Here is a 15,542-nt window from a genome sequence, read left to right as displayed (position 1 = left end):
CTACTGAACCAGAAACCCTGAGGCAAGACCCAGTGACTGGTGATCGAATGAGTCTTCCAGGTGATTCTGATGTGTGTTGTGAGACAACAGCCTAAGACAGGCACAATTTCAAATCAAAGGAAGGAGAGTTATTCCAGCTCCTAAAGACTAGTCTTTAGTCTGCATCCATCCCACCAATTCCCACCCAGTGTGTTGGCACTGCAGGGAGGAGGGAAGTGAAGGGCCCAGAGACCAGAAAAGGAAGGTAGGGACCATGGCTTCTTCTTTCTTTATTGGACACTTTGTAGATGTCACGCAGGTCTAAAAGTTACACTGTTAAATAATTATTTAAAAACCGACCAGGACTAAAGCCCTGGCCCAGAGCTCCAAACCAGAAGCAGAAAGGAATGGGGGCGGTGGGCTGGGGGGTATTCCTCCAACATCACCAAAACCCAGAAAACGAGGACCCTAAGCTCTTTCACAGGCCAACCCAGGATGTGGGCCCTTGGGCTAACCCTCAGGTGCCTCTGGCTGCATCACTATCAGGTCAGTAACCAGCAAGGAGCTGGCAGGATAGCCAGCCGCGTCCAGACATGGACAAAAGTAACTGGAAGGACAGGAAACGGACAGGTACTGTCCAGCTGTAGATAAGATCACAGAGTGCAGCTAAGGCAGGTGGGGGCAGGGGAGGGGCTGGGAGCGGTATTGCAGCAATGCAGGAGTGTGGCCCCAGAGGCCCGGCCCCGTCCGGGCAGGGGCTCACACATTGTGGGTCCTCCTGGTGAGCTGGGGCTCTTCGCCCACCAGCTTGGACTTGAGGTGCTCCTTGTAGGCCAGGATGTCTCCAGGCCACTTGGTGATTGTCTGCTTCTCACAGACCCAGATTTCCTGTGCAACCTAGAAAGCAAATCTCAGGCTTAATAATCCTGGCCAGCACTCTCCCCGTCCCTGCCCAGAAGACCACTGTCAGGTGAATCCAGGAAGAAACCCCGAGCGCCCAGCCCCATATCCAGCTCACAGTTTCCCCATCTCTAGGTTCTCTGGGATGCCTAACCCAAGGGTAGTGTAGCCAGCAGGCTGGAGCCCTTCAAGCCAAGGTCTGCTGTGTCTCCTCCTCTCCGCTTCCCCAGCAGGGCCTAGATCTGTTTAGAGGCTTCACTCTCAGCTTCCTTTTCTCCACCCCATCTTTCCCAAAGCTTCAGAGAAATGACCAGCAGCTTTTCCAGCAATGACTGGTGGTAACCCTTTGTCTAATCCAAATCCTCCTTAGTATAATACTATTTCTATGCTAAAGAATCTTGGGGCAATAGTAAAAGCACCCTGTTCTCTACCCGACTCCCTCACCAATTTTGGCTAACAATGCCAAATGTCAAATAGGCTAACATCCCCAAATAACCACTGAAAAAAATGAAGTATTTCTATTAAGAATGTCTAAGTTTCTCAGAGAGCCATAAAATCTGGTCCTCATCACCCTGTTTACGCCGAGACCTTTTCCCACATCCAGTAAACATGTATTAAGTGCCCCCCCCACACACACACGCCATGACTGTGTTCTACCCAACCTCCTGATGCCCTCTGCCCTGACTCCCACTCCAGCCAGGGGCCTCACCTGCTGAATGAGTCTGAAATCATGGCTGACCAGCATCATACCACCCTCAAACTCATTGATGGCATCAGCCAAGGCATCGATGGTCTCAATATCCAGGTGATTAGTGGGCTCATCCAGGAAGAGCATGTGGGGGTTCTGCCAGGCCAGCCAGGCCAGACACACTCGGCACTTCTGCCCATCAGACAGGTTCCGAATTGGGCTCACCTGAGTGGAACCATGACATTTATAGAACTTGGTGTTAACTCCCACCACACAGCATGACTCACCCCTCCCCACTGCTCCTCCATTAATGTTATCACCATTCTACAAAAAGGAAGGCCCAAGATCACAGAGGGAGACAGTGACACAGCTAGCAGTCTCTCAAGGCCTGGAGGGGTAGATGTGGAAGCCTGAAGCGCCTACCATCACTAAGGCCATACCTCTTGCTCTCTCTCGGCACTTATATCGTAACTAATTGGAACAATCTGGTGGCTCCTCAATCCAGATCTGAATCCAGGAACTTGTTTTCTAGGTTCCAATTTCCTTTGCCCTCAAGCACTACAGTTTATCTTGCTAGTCTGGGACCAGGGCATGTCAGAGACTGGCGTGCTATCCCTGCCGCTCCCTCGTAAGGAGACCTGAATACTAAACTGCATACAACCTAGGGCAAAGGAAACCTAGTGGGTTCTCTTGGATGCTAGAATCAAAGGAAGACACTTTTCAGTAGAGCATACAACTCTTGATCTCAGGGTTGTGAGTTCAAGCCCCACGTTGGGTGTGGAACCTACTTTAAGGGAAAAAAAAAAAAAGAAAAAGGAAGAGACCCCAGGTGGCCAGAACAGTGTTTCCTAACCACACAGGCACAATCTCCCAGTTATCTGGGGTTGTTCCCCACATCCCCTCCGCTGACCTGCTGTTTCCCAGTGAGACCATATCGACCAATGATCTTCCTCATTTCCTCCTTCTCCTTGATCTCTGGGTAGCACTTCATCATGTACTCCAAAGGTGAGAGGTCTAAGTCCAGCTGCTCTTGTAAATGCTACAGGAAAAAGAGAATTCACTCAGATGTGACTGGTGTCCCACTTCAAAAGGAACCCTGCTGGGTTAACTGCTGAGTAACTCTACTCTACCTCTACCCAGGCACCTGTTCAAGATTCCAGGAGAAGCAGGCAAAAGCTGACTTGGTCACACGCAGCCCCCTTCCCACACCCTGGACACCATTCCATACCCCAAGGCCTTTACCTGATGGTAACGCCCTATCTTCACATGAGAGTGTTTTCGGATCATCCCGTCTGTGGGTAGTAGCTAAAAAGAAAAGAGTATTAGGTGGAAAGATAAGCACATAGAATGGGAAACTCGGTCAGAAGCAGACATGAGCAGAGTAGGAAAATAAGCATATGTTCACTGAACAAGATGCAGAACTTCCTAAACAGAATCTACACCACCTCACAGACTGCTAATCTGGACACTCTAAAAATATTTAGGAAGCTACACTGAAACAGATGTTCTCAAGGGGAGCAAAGATACTTAGTAATTAAATGTCTACTATAGAATGCATGACCTGTAAAACAAAGGACTTGGACATACCTACAATATAGGTTTTCTCAAACAAAAACATTGTCTCTAAATGCACATGTTCCTCTAAACGCTCTAACTGAAAACAAGGAAAAATGTTGAGACACATGCATGTTTTCTCTCTCTCACACTCTCACACACACACACAGATCCTCCTTCCCTCCCTCCCTCTGAGAAAACAGCTCCAAACTTCAGCACTGCCAGTGACAACATCCCCCACCCCAGAAGCCGGCTCACTCCCCACTGGTGTGCTCAGCCCCTCCAAGCATAGTGGCCCCTGCACACCTTCCCTCTTCCTCAGACACAGTAAGTACCTACTCTTAGAAATCCCACACACCAACTTGGCACCATACCTCTCCAGTTAGCAGCTTCAGAAGAGTTGACTTCCCTGCTCCATTGGGCCCCACCAGAGCCACTCGCGTATCGAGATCAATACCAAATTCTAGATTGTTGTAGATGCAAGGCTGGGGTGGGTGTGAGAGAGAGATCAATACGAGGCTAGGTTACCCATCAATCAATTTGGCTGGTTGATAACCCCGCCATTTCCCCAGTCACCACCGGCGGCGGGGGTATAGAGGAGGGAGGCAGCTCTCATAGCAGACCCCAACCCACTGCTTCCACCCACCCACTCAGCTGAGCAGTTATCCTCCCAAGCACGTGAAGAGGGGTCACCGTGAGACCCTGGATGAGGCACCTAAGCTACCATGTCTGAACTATCCCGTGACCACGTGGGTTAGCAGGTGGCTTCAGCAGAGAACAGCAGACTCTCAGCCAGTTGATGCCCACCTTGTAAAATGCACCCCAGCCTCCCAACCACACAGGAGTACTCACCCCATCTTTTGTATACTTGAAGCTCACATTTTGCACCATAATGACAGGTGGAGGAATCTTGCCACACGGTGGGAAATAAAATGACAGTGTCTAGGAAGAGGAGAGGGCGTTTATCAAGTTAGGTTGTATCTTATCCACCTCACCATAGGCCACTAACTTTACCGAAGCAGACCCCACCTTGTCGCTCACGACCCTCTCCGTCAGTCCCGATGCCATCATTTTCTGTAGTGTTTTCTCCTTGCTCTGGGCCTGCCGGGCCAGCTTGGCACTGCCATGACCAAACCTAGCAATGTAGTTCTGAAAGAGACCAGAAATGGGGCTTGGAGTATGGGCAGGTGCCAAACAACTCATTTTAAATGTGGGGTAAATACTGGGGCGCCTGGGTGGCTCGGTTGTTAAGCGTCTGCCTTCGGCTCAGGTCATGGTCCCGGGGTCCTGGGATCGAGCCCCGCATTGGGCTCCCTGCTCGGCGGGAAGCCTGCTTCTCCCTCTCCCACTCCCCCTGCTTGTGTTCCCTCTCTCGCTGTCTCTCTCTCTCTGTCAAATAAATAAATAAAATCTTTTAAAAAAAATAAATAAATAAAAATAAATGTGGGGTAAATACTGAGGACGTTTTCCTGACTTCCAGCACCCCTAAATTCCCCAAATACCCTCATCCAACTCTCCTGGAGAATGTGAGCTCAGCTCTTACCTTCATGTGTGCAATCTGATCTTGCTCCCAGTGAAACCTCTTCATCTGGTTCTCCTCCAACTCCAGCCGTGTCTTCACATACTGATCATAATTACCCTGCAGAGAAATGTGCCAGGCAAGGCAGGCAGCTTTAACCTCGGTCCTGGTTCTCAGGGTTTAGGGGGATGCGGGATGGCATCTGACTTGGCCCTGCCTATAAGACTGTGCGGTAGGGAAAGAGGAAGTACATTAACAAAGCATACCCTAACCCAGGATCGGAGATCTTTCTAATTGTGTGCCTCTCACTCTTAGCTTAGCCAGAGCAGGACTCCAGAGCAAATCTTCAGGTTAGCCGTAAAGACACCCACAGCATTGGCAGTAGTCCTGACCGTAACTCATACGGACGTCACGAGGCTCACAGCCCTCCAAGAGCACCTTCTACTCCTCCCCACCCTGCTTAGAGGGTGAAGCCGCATGCAGGCTACAGAAACTGCCCCCAGAAAGGAAGACAGTAGACCATCAGATTTAGGACGTAGCAAACACTGCACAATTGGACTGCCATGGTTTCTATCTGCAAAAAATTGGACTCAACCTAAATATTCATCAAAAAGGGCCTGACAAATAAGTTACTAGATAGCTACACAAAGAAATATTATGCAATTACTGAAAACAATGAGGTAGCTCTATACATATTCATATGGGAAGCAGTACAAGATATATTAAAATGTAAAAGCAACCTATAGAAGAGAACAATTATTAACATTACAGCTCTGATATGTATACATGAAATTTACCACAAATCCTTGCAAGTACACATGAAATCTCTGAAAGACTATACAAGAAATTATTAATACTCCCACAGTGAGCATAAGTATGAATGAAAAAGACTTCATTTTCTTTCCTTTTTTGAAATATAGAAAATGAAAAGGAAAGGCAGACAAGTGGGCTGTTGAGATCCTGACTCCCATTCTTCATGGAAGGAGGGGTAAATGTGCTGTCATGAAGCAGAGTTAAGTAGTCATTCAAGAAGGCAGGGAGCAACAGGGACTGCCCGGGCACCATGAAAAGTCAACCTCTTTACCAAAAAGCAAATACACACCACGTACACAGGCTGCCAATCAATGGCCTACAACCTGAGAGCAACTATTTTGAGACTAAAACAGAACAGGCTGCAGGACTCCTTGTCCACATCTTTTTATAGCAATAGGTAGAAAAGGGCTACTAAGTCTGTTTTGTTTTGTTTTTTTTAAAGGAGAGCTTCAAGGAGCTGAGAAGCACAGAGGTTGCCGTGGAGAAGCTGGGGCCCACTCACCGTGTAATACTTCAGCTTCTTGTTGTGCATATGAATGATGTTGGTACAGACACCATTCAGAAAGTCCTGGGAATGGGAGACGAGGACCAGGATGCGCTTAAAACTGTAAAGCAGAGAACCAGTCAGGGAGGTACTCAAAACTGTGACGGTCCACAACAGGGGAGCTGAGAGGCCCAGACAACCTTCATCTTTTCCCATCCTTATGCTGGAGCACTCTTTAGATTTAACAGCCAATTCCCTGCTCCCAGCAACCACCCAGGCCACCAGGGCACAATCCACCTGTAATGACACTTTGATGCCTTTCATTCTGAGTTTCCTCAATCTTTTGTTCTAATTTTCAGCAGAATGGAGTGGAGATGGTAGTTTACCACTGATGGTAAAAATAAGCGTATGTACACAAACATATCCATAAATGTCTCTAAGGGGTGGGAAGAACTGAACAGGTCCGATAAAAATCACTATACTCTGCCTTTTGAAAGACGTTACCAAGTCATTGCAGAGACCACTAAGAGCCTGCCCTCAGAGTTGGTACAATATTCCAGTTATTCAGCTCTTTAGCCGTATGTCACTGCATCATGATCTTAAGTGGGAGTCCCCTCTTTACATGATGCGTAGAAATACGATTAAGGAAAAATACTGTCTAAAGACGTGTATGAAGTATGAAGGTGTTGTATTTTAAATGGGAAGAACCAAGAAAGTTAAAAAAACAACTGGCACATTTCAGACTAAAAATAACCAATCAAACAAAAAGGCCTGCCCTAAAGGTGCTTACCATTTTTTCAATCTGGCCTTCACCCAGCCTTGCATCAGTTCCTTTTCTCACGGCTCTCCTATCACTGCAGTTTCCAAGCATCCATTTCCTTTAGACTCTGCTCAAATCCCCCCTTCAGGACCTGCCCACTCCCAACCCCCAGCCCCAGCCCCTTACGTCTTTAATTCTTCTTCCAACCACACACAGGCATCGAGGTCCAGGTGGTTGGTGGGCTCGTCCAGGAGCAGCATGAAGGGCCGAATGAAGAGGGCTCTGAAGGATAGGAAAGGAGACAGAGCCCCTTCAGTCTGCTGGGGGCTACACAGGAGGGGACTGCCCTGCCTGCTACCTGCAACTCTGGTCAGGCCTGGCTTCAGTCCTGAAATCAATTCTAGGTTCTATACCTTCACGGAAAGGGGAGAACGAAGAGAGAAACCAGAGCTGAGATGAAAGGGCAGAAAACAGCGCTGAGAAGCACAAAGATGGCGCAGTTTGAGGATAAGGTTGTAAAAGTCTTTGAGTCTGGAAAGTCTTTTATGCTGAAGTTGGTGACCAACAGGAAGACAAAAGGAGAGAGGAAATAAATTGCTAAAGCAAAAAGTATTCAAGTTAAACTTATTCAATGGGGTTGCCAGACTTTAGCAAGGAGGCCAAAAAATGTTCTCTTCTTAGGTGGAATCTCAAGTCAGCAGAAGCAAGGGGATAGCACTGGTTCCTATACCCGCAGTCACCATACTGCAGAGCTTTTTAGAAATAAGATTTCCAGGCACCAAATTCCAGTATTCCAACTGCACGGATGTGAAGAAGAGGCTAGGAAATCTGTACTTCTAAAGCTCCCTAGGGGAATCGGAGGTAGCTAATCCCTGCTAGCACGTGGAACCAACTGCTCTCATGGTCTAAGGCACACACAGAAAGCCTCGCTAAAGCAGCATCTCAAACCTCACCGATTTACTTGGCAGAGAACAGTGGGGTAAGGGAGCACCTATGGGGACTTTCTGGGGGGACTGCTGAGGGAACGATGGTCTCTACAAACTCACTTTGCGTCCAGGTCACAAGAGATAAGGACGGATTACTTAATAACTACCTAATATATTTTATCTTTATATAGCAAGCATCAGGACTGAAACACAAAAAAGGAAAGGATGGGAGTCAGGAAGAAAGAAATGGACCTACTTTACCATTTTGCCTAGGGCTGATCCTAAGATTCCCAAACACTGTGCCAGAAATCCAACAATGATCACTTCAGTCAGGAAGCTTACTCATTAGCCCAAGCATACCACCCCCCTCCACACCGTTGATGTCTTGTTACTGACCACTGACCCCTGTTCTCAACAGTTCCACTGGAGTAAGCATTCAACCCTGAGGGAAATGGGGAGCTACAGAGGGTAGAGAAGGAGGAAGGAACTCACCTGGCAAGGGCAACCCTCATTCTCCAGCCCCCACTGAAGTCTTTCAGCTTCTTGCGCTGCATGGCAGGAGTGAAACCCAGTCCATGCAAGATCCGTGAGGCCCTCATCTCCGCCTTGTCGGCATCCAGCTCTTCCAGTCGCTCGTAGAGCTCCATGAGCTTCTCACACTCCGCTGTGGGCAGTGAATGGTTCGTGAGGCTCCCTGGGCCTTCCCTGGGAGGAGGTCCACCCCCACCCCTAGGTCTGGAGCCCTACCATCCTCGTGAGCCAGCCGCTCAGCCTCCCTCTCCAGCATGGCCCGCTCTGTGTCGACTTCCATCACACACTGCAAGGGTGTCTTGTCACTAGGGGGCATCTCCCGAGTCAGATGGTAGATGTCAATGTGCTCAGGGATGGGCACTTCCCGTTTCCCAATAGCAGAGAGCAGCATGGACTTTCCTGAGAAGAGCAGGCAAAGAATGGGAAGAGGACACTCAGCACAGGTCTGCCTATCATTCCCCTGTACCAGTTCCTCCACTCCAGCCAAACCATGACCTCACCATTTTTTTTAGTACCTTCCTTCCTTCCTTTCATTTGTTTAAATCCTACTATTAGTTACCCCTACCCCCCTGCTTTCTGGTGCTACCTTTCCAACTTTCCTCCAATTCTTGTCCCACCCCTCTTCCGTCCAGTCAGATCCCCTATAGCGGCCTCACACACCACCAGTGCTGTCCCTCCCACCCACTTCTCCAGCACCTACTGTCTGTAACTACTCATGTGGTACTTACCACATACTGCTCTGTACTGCTAGTTCCTTTTCCCTGGACATATGTGGTCTCCCACCCATATTGTAAACTCCTTGCTTTGCACATAGCTGGTGCTAAGTAAATACTTGCTGAGTGACAGACGAGCCAAGGAGAGATACCTCCCACCTCGCCTTCCAAGGGCCTCACCAATTCCATTTAAGCCAATGAGGCCATAACGACGGCCTGAGTTTAATTCCAGTTTGGTGTCACTGAGCAGCTCTTGACCATGAAAGGTGAGGGAGAGGTTGATAATGTGGGCGTCGGTACTGTTGGGGTGAGAGGCAAGGACACCAGTGACAGCTCGAGCAGCAGCTTTCTTCATCTCAAAGTCCTCTAGCTCCTTTGTCAGCATATCCACTTCTGGAGACAGGAAAGAAGTTTGGGAAGAGGGTAAGACAGACCCCGCCCTCGCACTAAGAGCATTCAGACAGCTCAGTTAGTAGAGAATCAGCCTTTTAAACTGAGGGTCCAGGGTTCGAGTCCCTGTTTGGGCATTGGAGGTTTTTGCCCCTTCCTCAGGTGACCAAATGTTATCACACGAAGACCCAAATGCTGAAAAAGGCATGCCCTGCAGGACCTGGCTTCAAGATCAAGTGGAGCTGACTCAGATGTTTCACAGGCTTGACAGAGTGTATACATTGTATACAGATCTGTCCGGATACCCTCCTTTCATGGACTACTTTTTACTTCACAACTTAGTTCCTTTAATTCTAACCTCTCTTGTTCTTAAATGACATAAACCCATGAGGGGAATGGCTAGAACTCCCAATTTTCCTTCATGTGTATGTGTTAAAGAATCAGTCCAAAAACCCAAAAGAAAGCAGATGCCACAGAAGTGCAATCTGTTACTCCATGACCTAGTGGAATTCCATATTCCAGATATGCTTCTAAGCAGCACAGAGGGACCAATGTGAGAAAATGCATAAAGGGATCAACACACGCGGGAAGCCAAGGCTGGGAAAACCAGATGTTCCCAAATCTGGAGGGTTTCAGAGATGCAAACTGACCGTGGGCTGTTGTGCCTTTGTGGTTTCTCAGGCAGGAGGACATCTTTAGCTTGGGAAGAATGATTAATATTAATGGCTATTCAATGTTGAGTTTACTCTGTGCGAGACTGTGCCACATCATCATTCCCCAGCTAACTTAATCCTTACAACACGTGTAAGATACATACTTATAATCCCTGTTTTATAAATGAAGAGGTTAAATAACACAGCCCAGGTCAAAAAAGCTAGTTAGTAAAAAAAAAAAACCTAGTTAGTAAGTGACAGAGCCAGAATTTGAACCAGATGATCTTATCTACGTCACTATACTACCTTTACATAAAGGAAGGTGCCCATGAAGTATTATTGAAGTGGGACAGAAATGGGGGCAGAGGGAGTCCTGGTAAGCTTCTTCCAAAAGAGAATAAGGCTATTTATTTACCTTTTTGGGAAGGAGTCAGGAATTATACATGAGATTCCACTACTATGAGAATTTTCTGGTGTTTTTTAGTCTTTGTCACCCTTACCTATGTTCCCTTAGTGATTTTACAGAATCCCTGCAATGAGAAAAGACTATGTGCTTGTCCTCAGGAGGAATAAAGATGGGGTAGAGGGATGAAGAGAGCTCTCTCCTTGGGGACAGCAACTCCTAGAGAGAGGGTGAGTGGTGGTTAGTCTGAGATCACTCTCTGAATACCCCATCCTGTCACGTGATTACTAGCGCTGGTGCCATCACCCACCTTGGGACTAACCCTGCTCTACCTTCAAGGAGTCAACACTAAGGGCAGGGACTGCTCCTCTAGACAGATGGCAGGCACTCCATATCCACCTCAGCTCCCAGTACAGTGTGTTATAAATAAAAGTGCTTGATGACCACTTTTTGAATGGAGATCAAAGTTTTTGTTTTTACTGAATGAAGGAACTTCCAGTCTCTTTTCTACGTGGTTGAGTTCTCAGGCTTCCCACAACTCCGCTTCATGCCAATCCCTATTCTAGATGCTGAGAAGATGGGAGTAAGAAGAAGTTTATGATCTAGATCAGGAGTTAGTAAACTTTTTCTTAAAGGGCCAGATGCTAAATATTTCAGGGTTTATGGGCTAAGTGGCAAAATCAAGACGTTTGAAATGCAACCACTTTAAAAAATGTAGAAAACCATTCTTAGCTTAGGAGCGGGGTAGCTTAAAAAAAGCCTGGCCAGATTTGGCCAACTGCCTGTTTTTATAAAGTTTTACTGGAACACAGCCACGCTCATCATTTGCAGAGTGTCTGTGGCTGCTTTCCACTACAATGGCAGAGCTGAACAGCTGCGACAGAGACCATACGGCTCACAAAGCTACAAATACTTACTATCTGGATCTTTATAGAAAAAGTTTGCCGATCCCTGGTCTAGCTCTCCATCTGCTCAGGCAAGAGGAAGATCAAAATTAAGGAAAAGCTATATACTCTTTTCTCTTGACCTCTTCTAGTTTACAGCATCTAGGACCTAAGTCACCTTCCAAGCTTCAAAAGTAAGAGACTTAAAACAGACCTCATTTTCCAAGCCTACAGCATCCCAGGGAACACTTATCACTTAAAGACAAGTGAACAGTACTGAATAGATGGAAAAGGGATTCTGGAATCAACTTCATCAGAAGAATACTGTAGATTTCACAAGAAGTCCCTTTCTACTCATTTCCCAAACAAGAGGACAAGCTGAACTCCAGTGTCTGTCCTGAAGAGTCTCACATTCTAAAGGTTAAGCTGTCAGAGGTCACTTTCTTTGATATTTATTTCGATCTTTCCATACCTTCCTACCTGAGGAAGACTGTGTGACGATGGCAATCAGTAAAGGTTGGAGAATGGTGACCTGCAGCATCAAGTAATCTCAAACTCAGAGAGGAGAGAGGACTCAGTCTTGGGAGAGGGAGCAGAAACGACACGGGTCCCTGATAATAAGAAATGTTTTAAGGGGGTTGGAAAGAAAACAGATGTCACATTTCAGAACAGCAGCTGCCTGAAGAAGCAAGGTGAAAACTAAAGCTCTCCTATTACTGAGATGGGGATACCACAGCTGGGTTCCCTGGAAATCCTATTTTCCAAGGGGCAAAAGTGAAGAAGAAATTTGTAATGGGAACAGTGGACAATAGTCTCAAGTAGGATTCACTTTGCTACCTTTCCAATTCAGCGAGAAAGCTGATGAGAGACACTGCTTCACCATGGTTCCTGAGGACCTAGACGGGACCCCACCTCTCTATTTTAGAGATCACAACTCAGCCTCCTCATTCACTCCCATCATTTTCAACTTGGCAATCCTCCACTACTCTGGCCAGGAATAAAACTTCCCTGTGGCTTGACCTTACTGCACCAGCTTTCTCCCATAATTCTTATTTTGGAGACAATTCCTACCACTCAACTCTCTCCTCTCAATCACTTTTAACTCCCCCTTTTCTGAATTCCTATCTGTTATGACTTGTATTAGTAATTTCGCTCTCCTCTTCAAACATTTACTTAGTATCTCCATCTGCAAGGTTAGTCCTACAAAAAAGTATAACCCAAGAAACGTGGTCCCCGAACTCAAAGATCAAACGATTTTGATGAAGAAACAGAAGACACAACATAAAAAGTAACACTATACGACAGCACAGGGGTATAGTGAATGATATTATTTTAAAGGTCAGGTTTGATGGGGAAAGTTTTGCTATCCTGAGCTGGGCCCCGAGAGCAATGTCAAATGCAGCTAGCACAAAAATTGTGGCATTAGAACCTTAGTGTATAAGGGCAAAAATGTCATGACTAGTCAAGACACAATAATAGTCTGGATGGAGCAGGTCTGTTTGGGGAATTTTCAGAGGGGCAGAAAGAAGGTCAGGAAGAGACTTCCAAGGGCCTGGAAAATTCTGTATCACACACTGTCATCTTTCCCCAGCTGGACTGTAAGTTCTCAGAGAGCAGACAGTTCAAAGTGCATCAGTATGTAGCAGGGTGTCTAGCACTTGAGAAGTGCTCGATAAATATTTCCCAAAATATAAATAACAGAAAAGCATCTTTTCCCAGGAAAAATCCAAAAAAGCAATTCATAAGTTTCTCTCTTGGTAGAGTTACTACCCCTGGAAGGCCAGGGGTATGATGTGGCAAAGAACCTGGCACACTGACCACCATGTGTGGAAATGGAAAATGAGAAAAGGGCAAGGAATTGACCTCCTCCTCAGGCTAGCATGCAGAGCACCAAGACAGCACAATACCCATACATTTGTTTGCCACTAGGTATGTGAGAACCTTGTGTTCGGTTTTCCCGATCAATAGCAAAAGGGCACAAGCTCCAATTCTATGGGTCTGGTTCATCATGAAAAGTTTTGTGGCACCAGATACATTCTCCAGTGCCCCCCGCATCAGGATTCTGACTCCAGTATGGGCATCCATTAAGCTGTAGCAACCGTCCCAGGAACCCACGTCTCCCTCAATTCACCTGTGGTCTCTCGGCCATTGGCCTCATTTTTCTCCTCTGCCATCTGTGGTTCTGTGACAGCATCTCCGTTTTCTTCGTGTCCCTTTCTGGGCCGCTGTCGTGCTTTGGCAGCTTCCTTCTTTTTGGCTGCCTTCTTCTTGGCCAGGTCAGAGGGCATGGTGATGAACCACAGGGGTACGAAACTGTTCTTACAGGGAGCCTGAAGAAAGGCAAACACCCCACAATTCTGAACTTGTAGTAGAATGCCTGGGCCCTGCTCCATCCCGCTCAGGAATTTTCCTATCAAGCTTCGGATACCCTGCTCCGCCCATGCCTAGCCGCTCCAAATTTTGTCAGGGTCTCTCAAGCCAATTCTGGTCCTCGGCCGCTCTTCTAATCTTAACATCTCTTCCCTCAGGCTTTGTGCACCAATCCCCACGGACTGCCTCACTCTGGAAACGCTCCTCCTTTCAGGGCCTCCAGTTAGGGACCAGGTTCTGTCCCCTCGGCAGAGGTCCCCGTCTCCGGTTTCCCCACAACTTGGCTCTCGGCGCTCCAGCCGGCCACCTCACTTTCCCGGGCTTCCTCCTCCCGTCTGCCTCAGTCCTCCTCTCCGTTTCCCCCTCTACACCACCGAGCCGTCGGGCCCAGCTTCTTCCCGGGACGCACTCGTCTTCCCCTCGGTGAGTCCCCGCAGGGTCTCCTCGCTCGCCACCCCCGGGACTTTCCCCAGCCCCCGCCCGTCAGCGTCTCTCCCTGGGCCCTTTCTTCTCCTCCGCAGCCTCCTCCATCCCGACCCCGTCCCTCCTCCCTCTTCTCTTCTTCCCTCCCCCCTCACCGGCCAGCACCCTCCCCCCGGCGCCCCTTCCCCCAACTCACTGGGCCTCGCCGCTCGGCCTCTGTCGCAACAGAGCTGCTCCTTGGGCTCCGCGTGCGGCCGGCTCACCAGCCAATCACGGCATCGCGCGGCTGTCGGCGCGCCGCCGCGCAGATTCCTGGGAAGTGTTGTTCTCGAGTCGCGGCCGCCAGGGCGGAGACCCCTCCTCGAGAACTACCGTCTATCGCAGGGACCTGCCGGGCTCACGTGACGTCATCAGGATGAGCGAGGATGGGGGTGATTAGAGTCCAAGAGCCGGCCCCCAACCTGCCCGCTTTGGGGACTGGAAACTGCAACTCCCAGACTGCTCCTCGGATAAGGGGCTGGGCCTTCCAGGCTTTACCCCACCTCTCAAAAAATCTGTTGAGTTATGTGCAGATACTGAGTTTATAGGGCCGCCCCGCGGGCTCAAACAGCAGGGCGAGCGACTACACTTCCCAGCATGCGTCAGGAGGGAGTGGGTCGAAACAATGGGGAGGGGAGAGGAGAGGAGGGAGGTGGAGGGCGAAGAAGGAGGAAGGAGGAGGAAGAGTGAGGCGACTGGGAAGAGAGGGCCGAGAAAGAGGCGCGTCACGACGAAGATGATGCGAAGAACAGAATTGCTCTTTGAAAGAAAGGCGTCCTCGTTTTATGGAACCGAGATTTTAGATGCTGGTCCTGTGTTAACCAAACTTTTAGAGGGTGCCGAACGTTGTTCCTGAACCTTTGCCGCTTAGCCTACACACTCCAGAATTGTTAGATTTCCGTGAAAGCCGTGTAAGTCTGCTGGTAAGAGTTCTGAAGTTAAAAAAAAAAAAGACCCCTTTCCTGAGTTTAGCTGTATCACCAGTTAGGCTTGTAACCTTGCCCCCCTTTTTTTTTTCTCTTGAGTCTTACTGTTTAAAATCCCTCACGGACTTCTCATCGCCCACATTGTAAATCCCAAATTTGTAGCCTCAAATACAAGGAAGACCTTTTGTGATCCCTGTTACTTCTCCAGGCTTTTGATCAGCGGCGCCCCACTGTCAGTGATACTGCTAGCGGGAGGCAAATGAAGCTTTTAATCCCTTTGAGCACATTCTCCAAAAGTGCCCCCACCTCAGTAAAAAAAAAACAAAAAACAAAACAGAGCTCATTCTTCTCCCATGGAATGAACTTCAAACTTGATGCTCCACTAGGGTCTACTTGTATTTCAAGTAAGCCTTGCTATTTCATGCCTTCATGCCTTGAGTATAGCTTTTTCTAGAATATCCTCCACCAATTAAGTGCCCATCATATGTCAGGCTCAGAGCTAGATACTGGAGTTGTAATGGAGACAAGTTATTCCCTGACCTCAGTGAGCTCACAATTAAGAAAGAACTTTTTTTTTTTTTAAGATG

The 15,542-nt window shown here is 48.0% G+C and overlaps 1 protein-coding gene across 4 annotated transcripts; it reads right to left on the bottom strand.

Moving 5' to 3' along the window:
* Window positions 1-251: 251 nt before the first annotated feature.
* On the bottom strand, window positions 252-14,285 carry LOC116625649 (ATP-binding cassette sub-family F member 2). 4 transcript variants are annotated; one of them, XM_032394379.1, is made up of 15 exons: window positions 14,187-14,285; window positions 13,329-13,527; window positions 9,048-9,260; window positions 8,371-8,553; window positions 8,116-8,287; window positions 6,884-6,979; window positions 5,956-6,058; window positions 4,665-4,760; window positions 4,151-4,270; window positions 3,974-4,063; window positions 3,496-3,606; window positions 2,810-2,872; window positions 2,478-2,606; window positions 1,589-1,792; window positions 252-876 (listed from the first exon to the last, which is right to left on the bottom strand). In XM_032394379.1, the coding sequence occupies exons 2-15, from the start codon at window positions 13,483-13,485 to the stop codon at window positions 739-741; spliced, it is 1,875 nt and encodes a 624-aa protein (XP_032250270.1). In that variant the 5' UTR covers window positions 13,486-13,527; window positions 14,187-14,285; the 3' UTR covers window positions 252-738. The 4 variants fall into 4 exon arrangements, with proteins under 4 accessions (XP_032250270.1, XP_032250274.1, XP_032250272.1 ...); XM_032394383.1 differs by lacking the exon at window positions 14,187-14,285 and adding an exon at window positions 14,146-14,167; XM_032394381.1 differs by lacking the exon at window positions 14,187-14,285 and adding an exon at window positions 13,977-14,109.
* Window positions 14,286-15,542: the final 1,257 nt, after the last annotated feature.

The sequence above is a fragment of the Phoca vitulina genome, unplaced genomic scaffold (assembly GCF_004348235.1).
Source record: "Phoca vitulina isolate PV1807 unplaced genomic scaffold, GSC_HSeal_1.0 scaffold80, whole genome shotgun sequence".
Taxonomy (NCBI): Eukaryota; Metazoa; Chordata; class Mammalia; order Carnivora; family Phocidae; genus Phoca; species Phoca vitulina.
The sequence above is the reverse complement of the archived record's forward strand: the minus strand, read 5'-3'. Positions and strand labels throughout refer to the sequence as shown.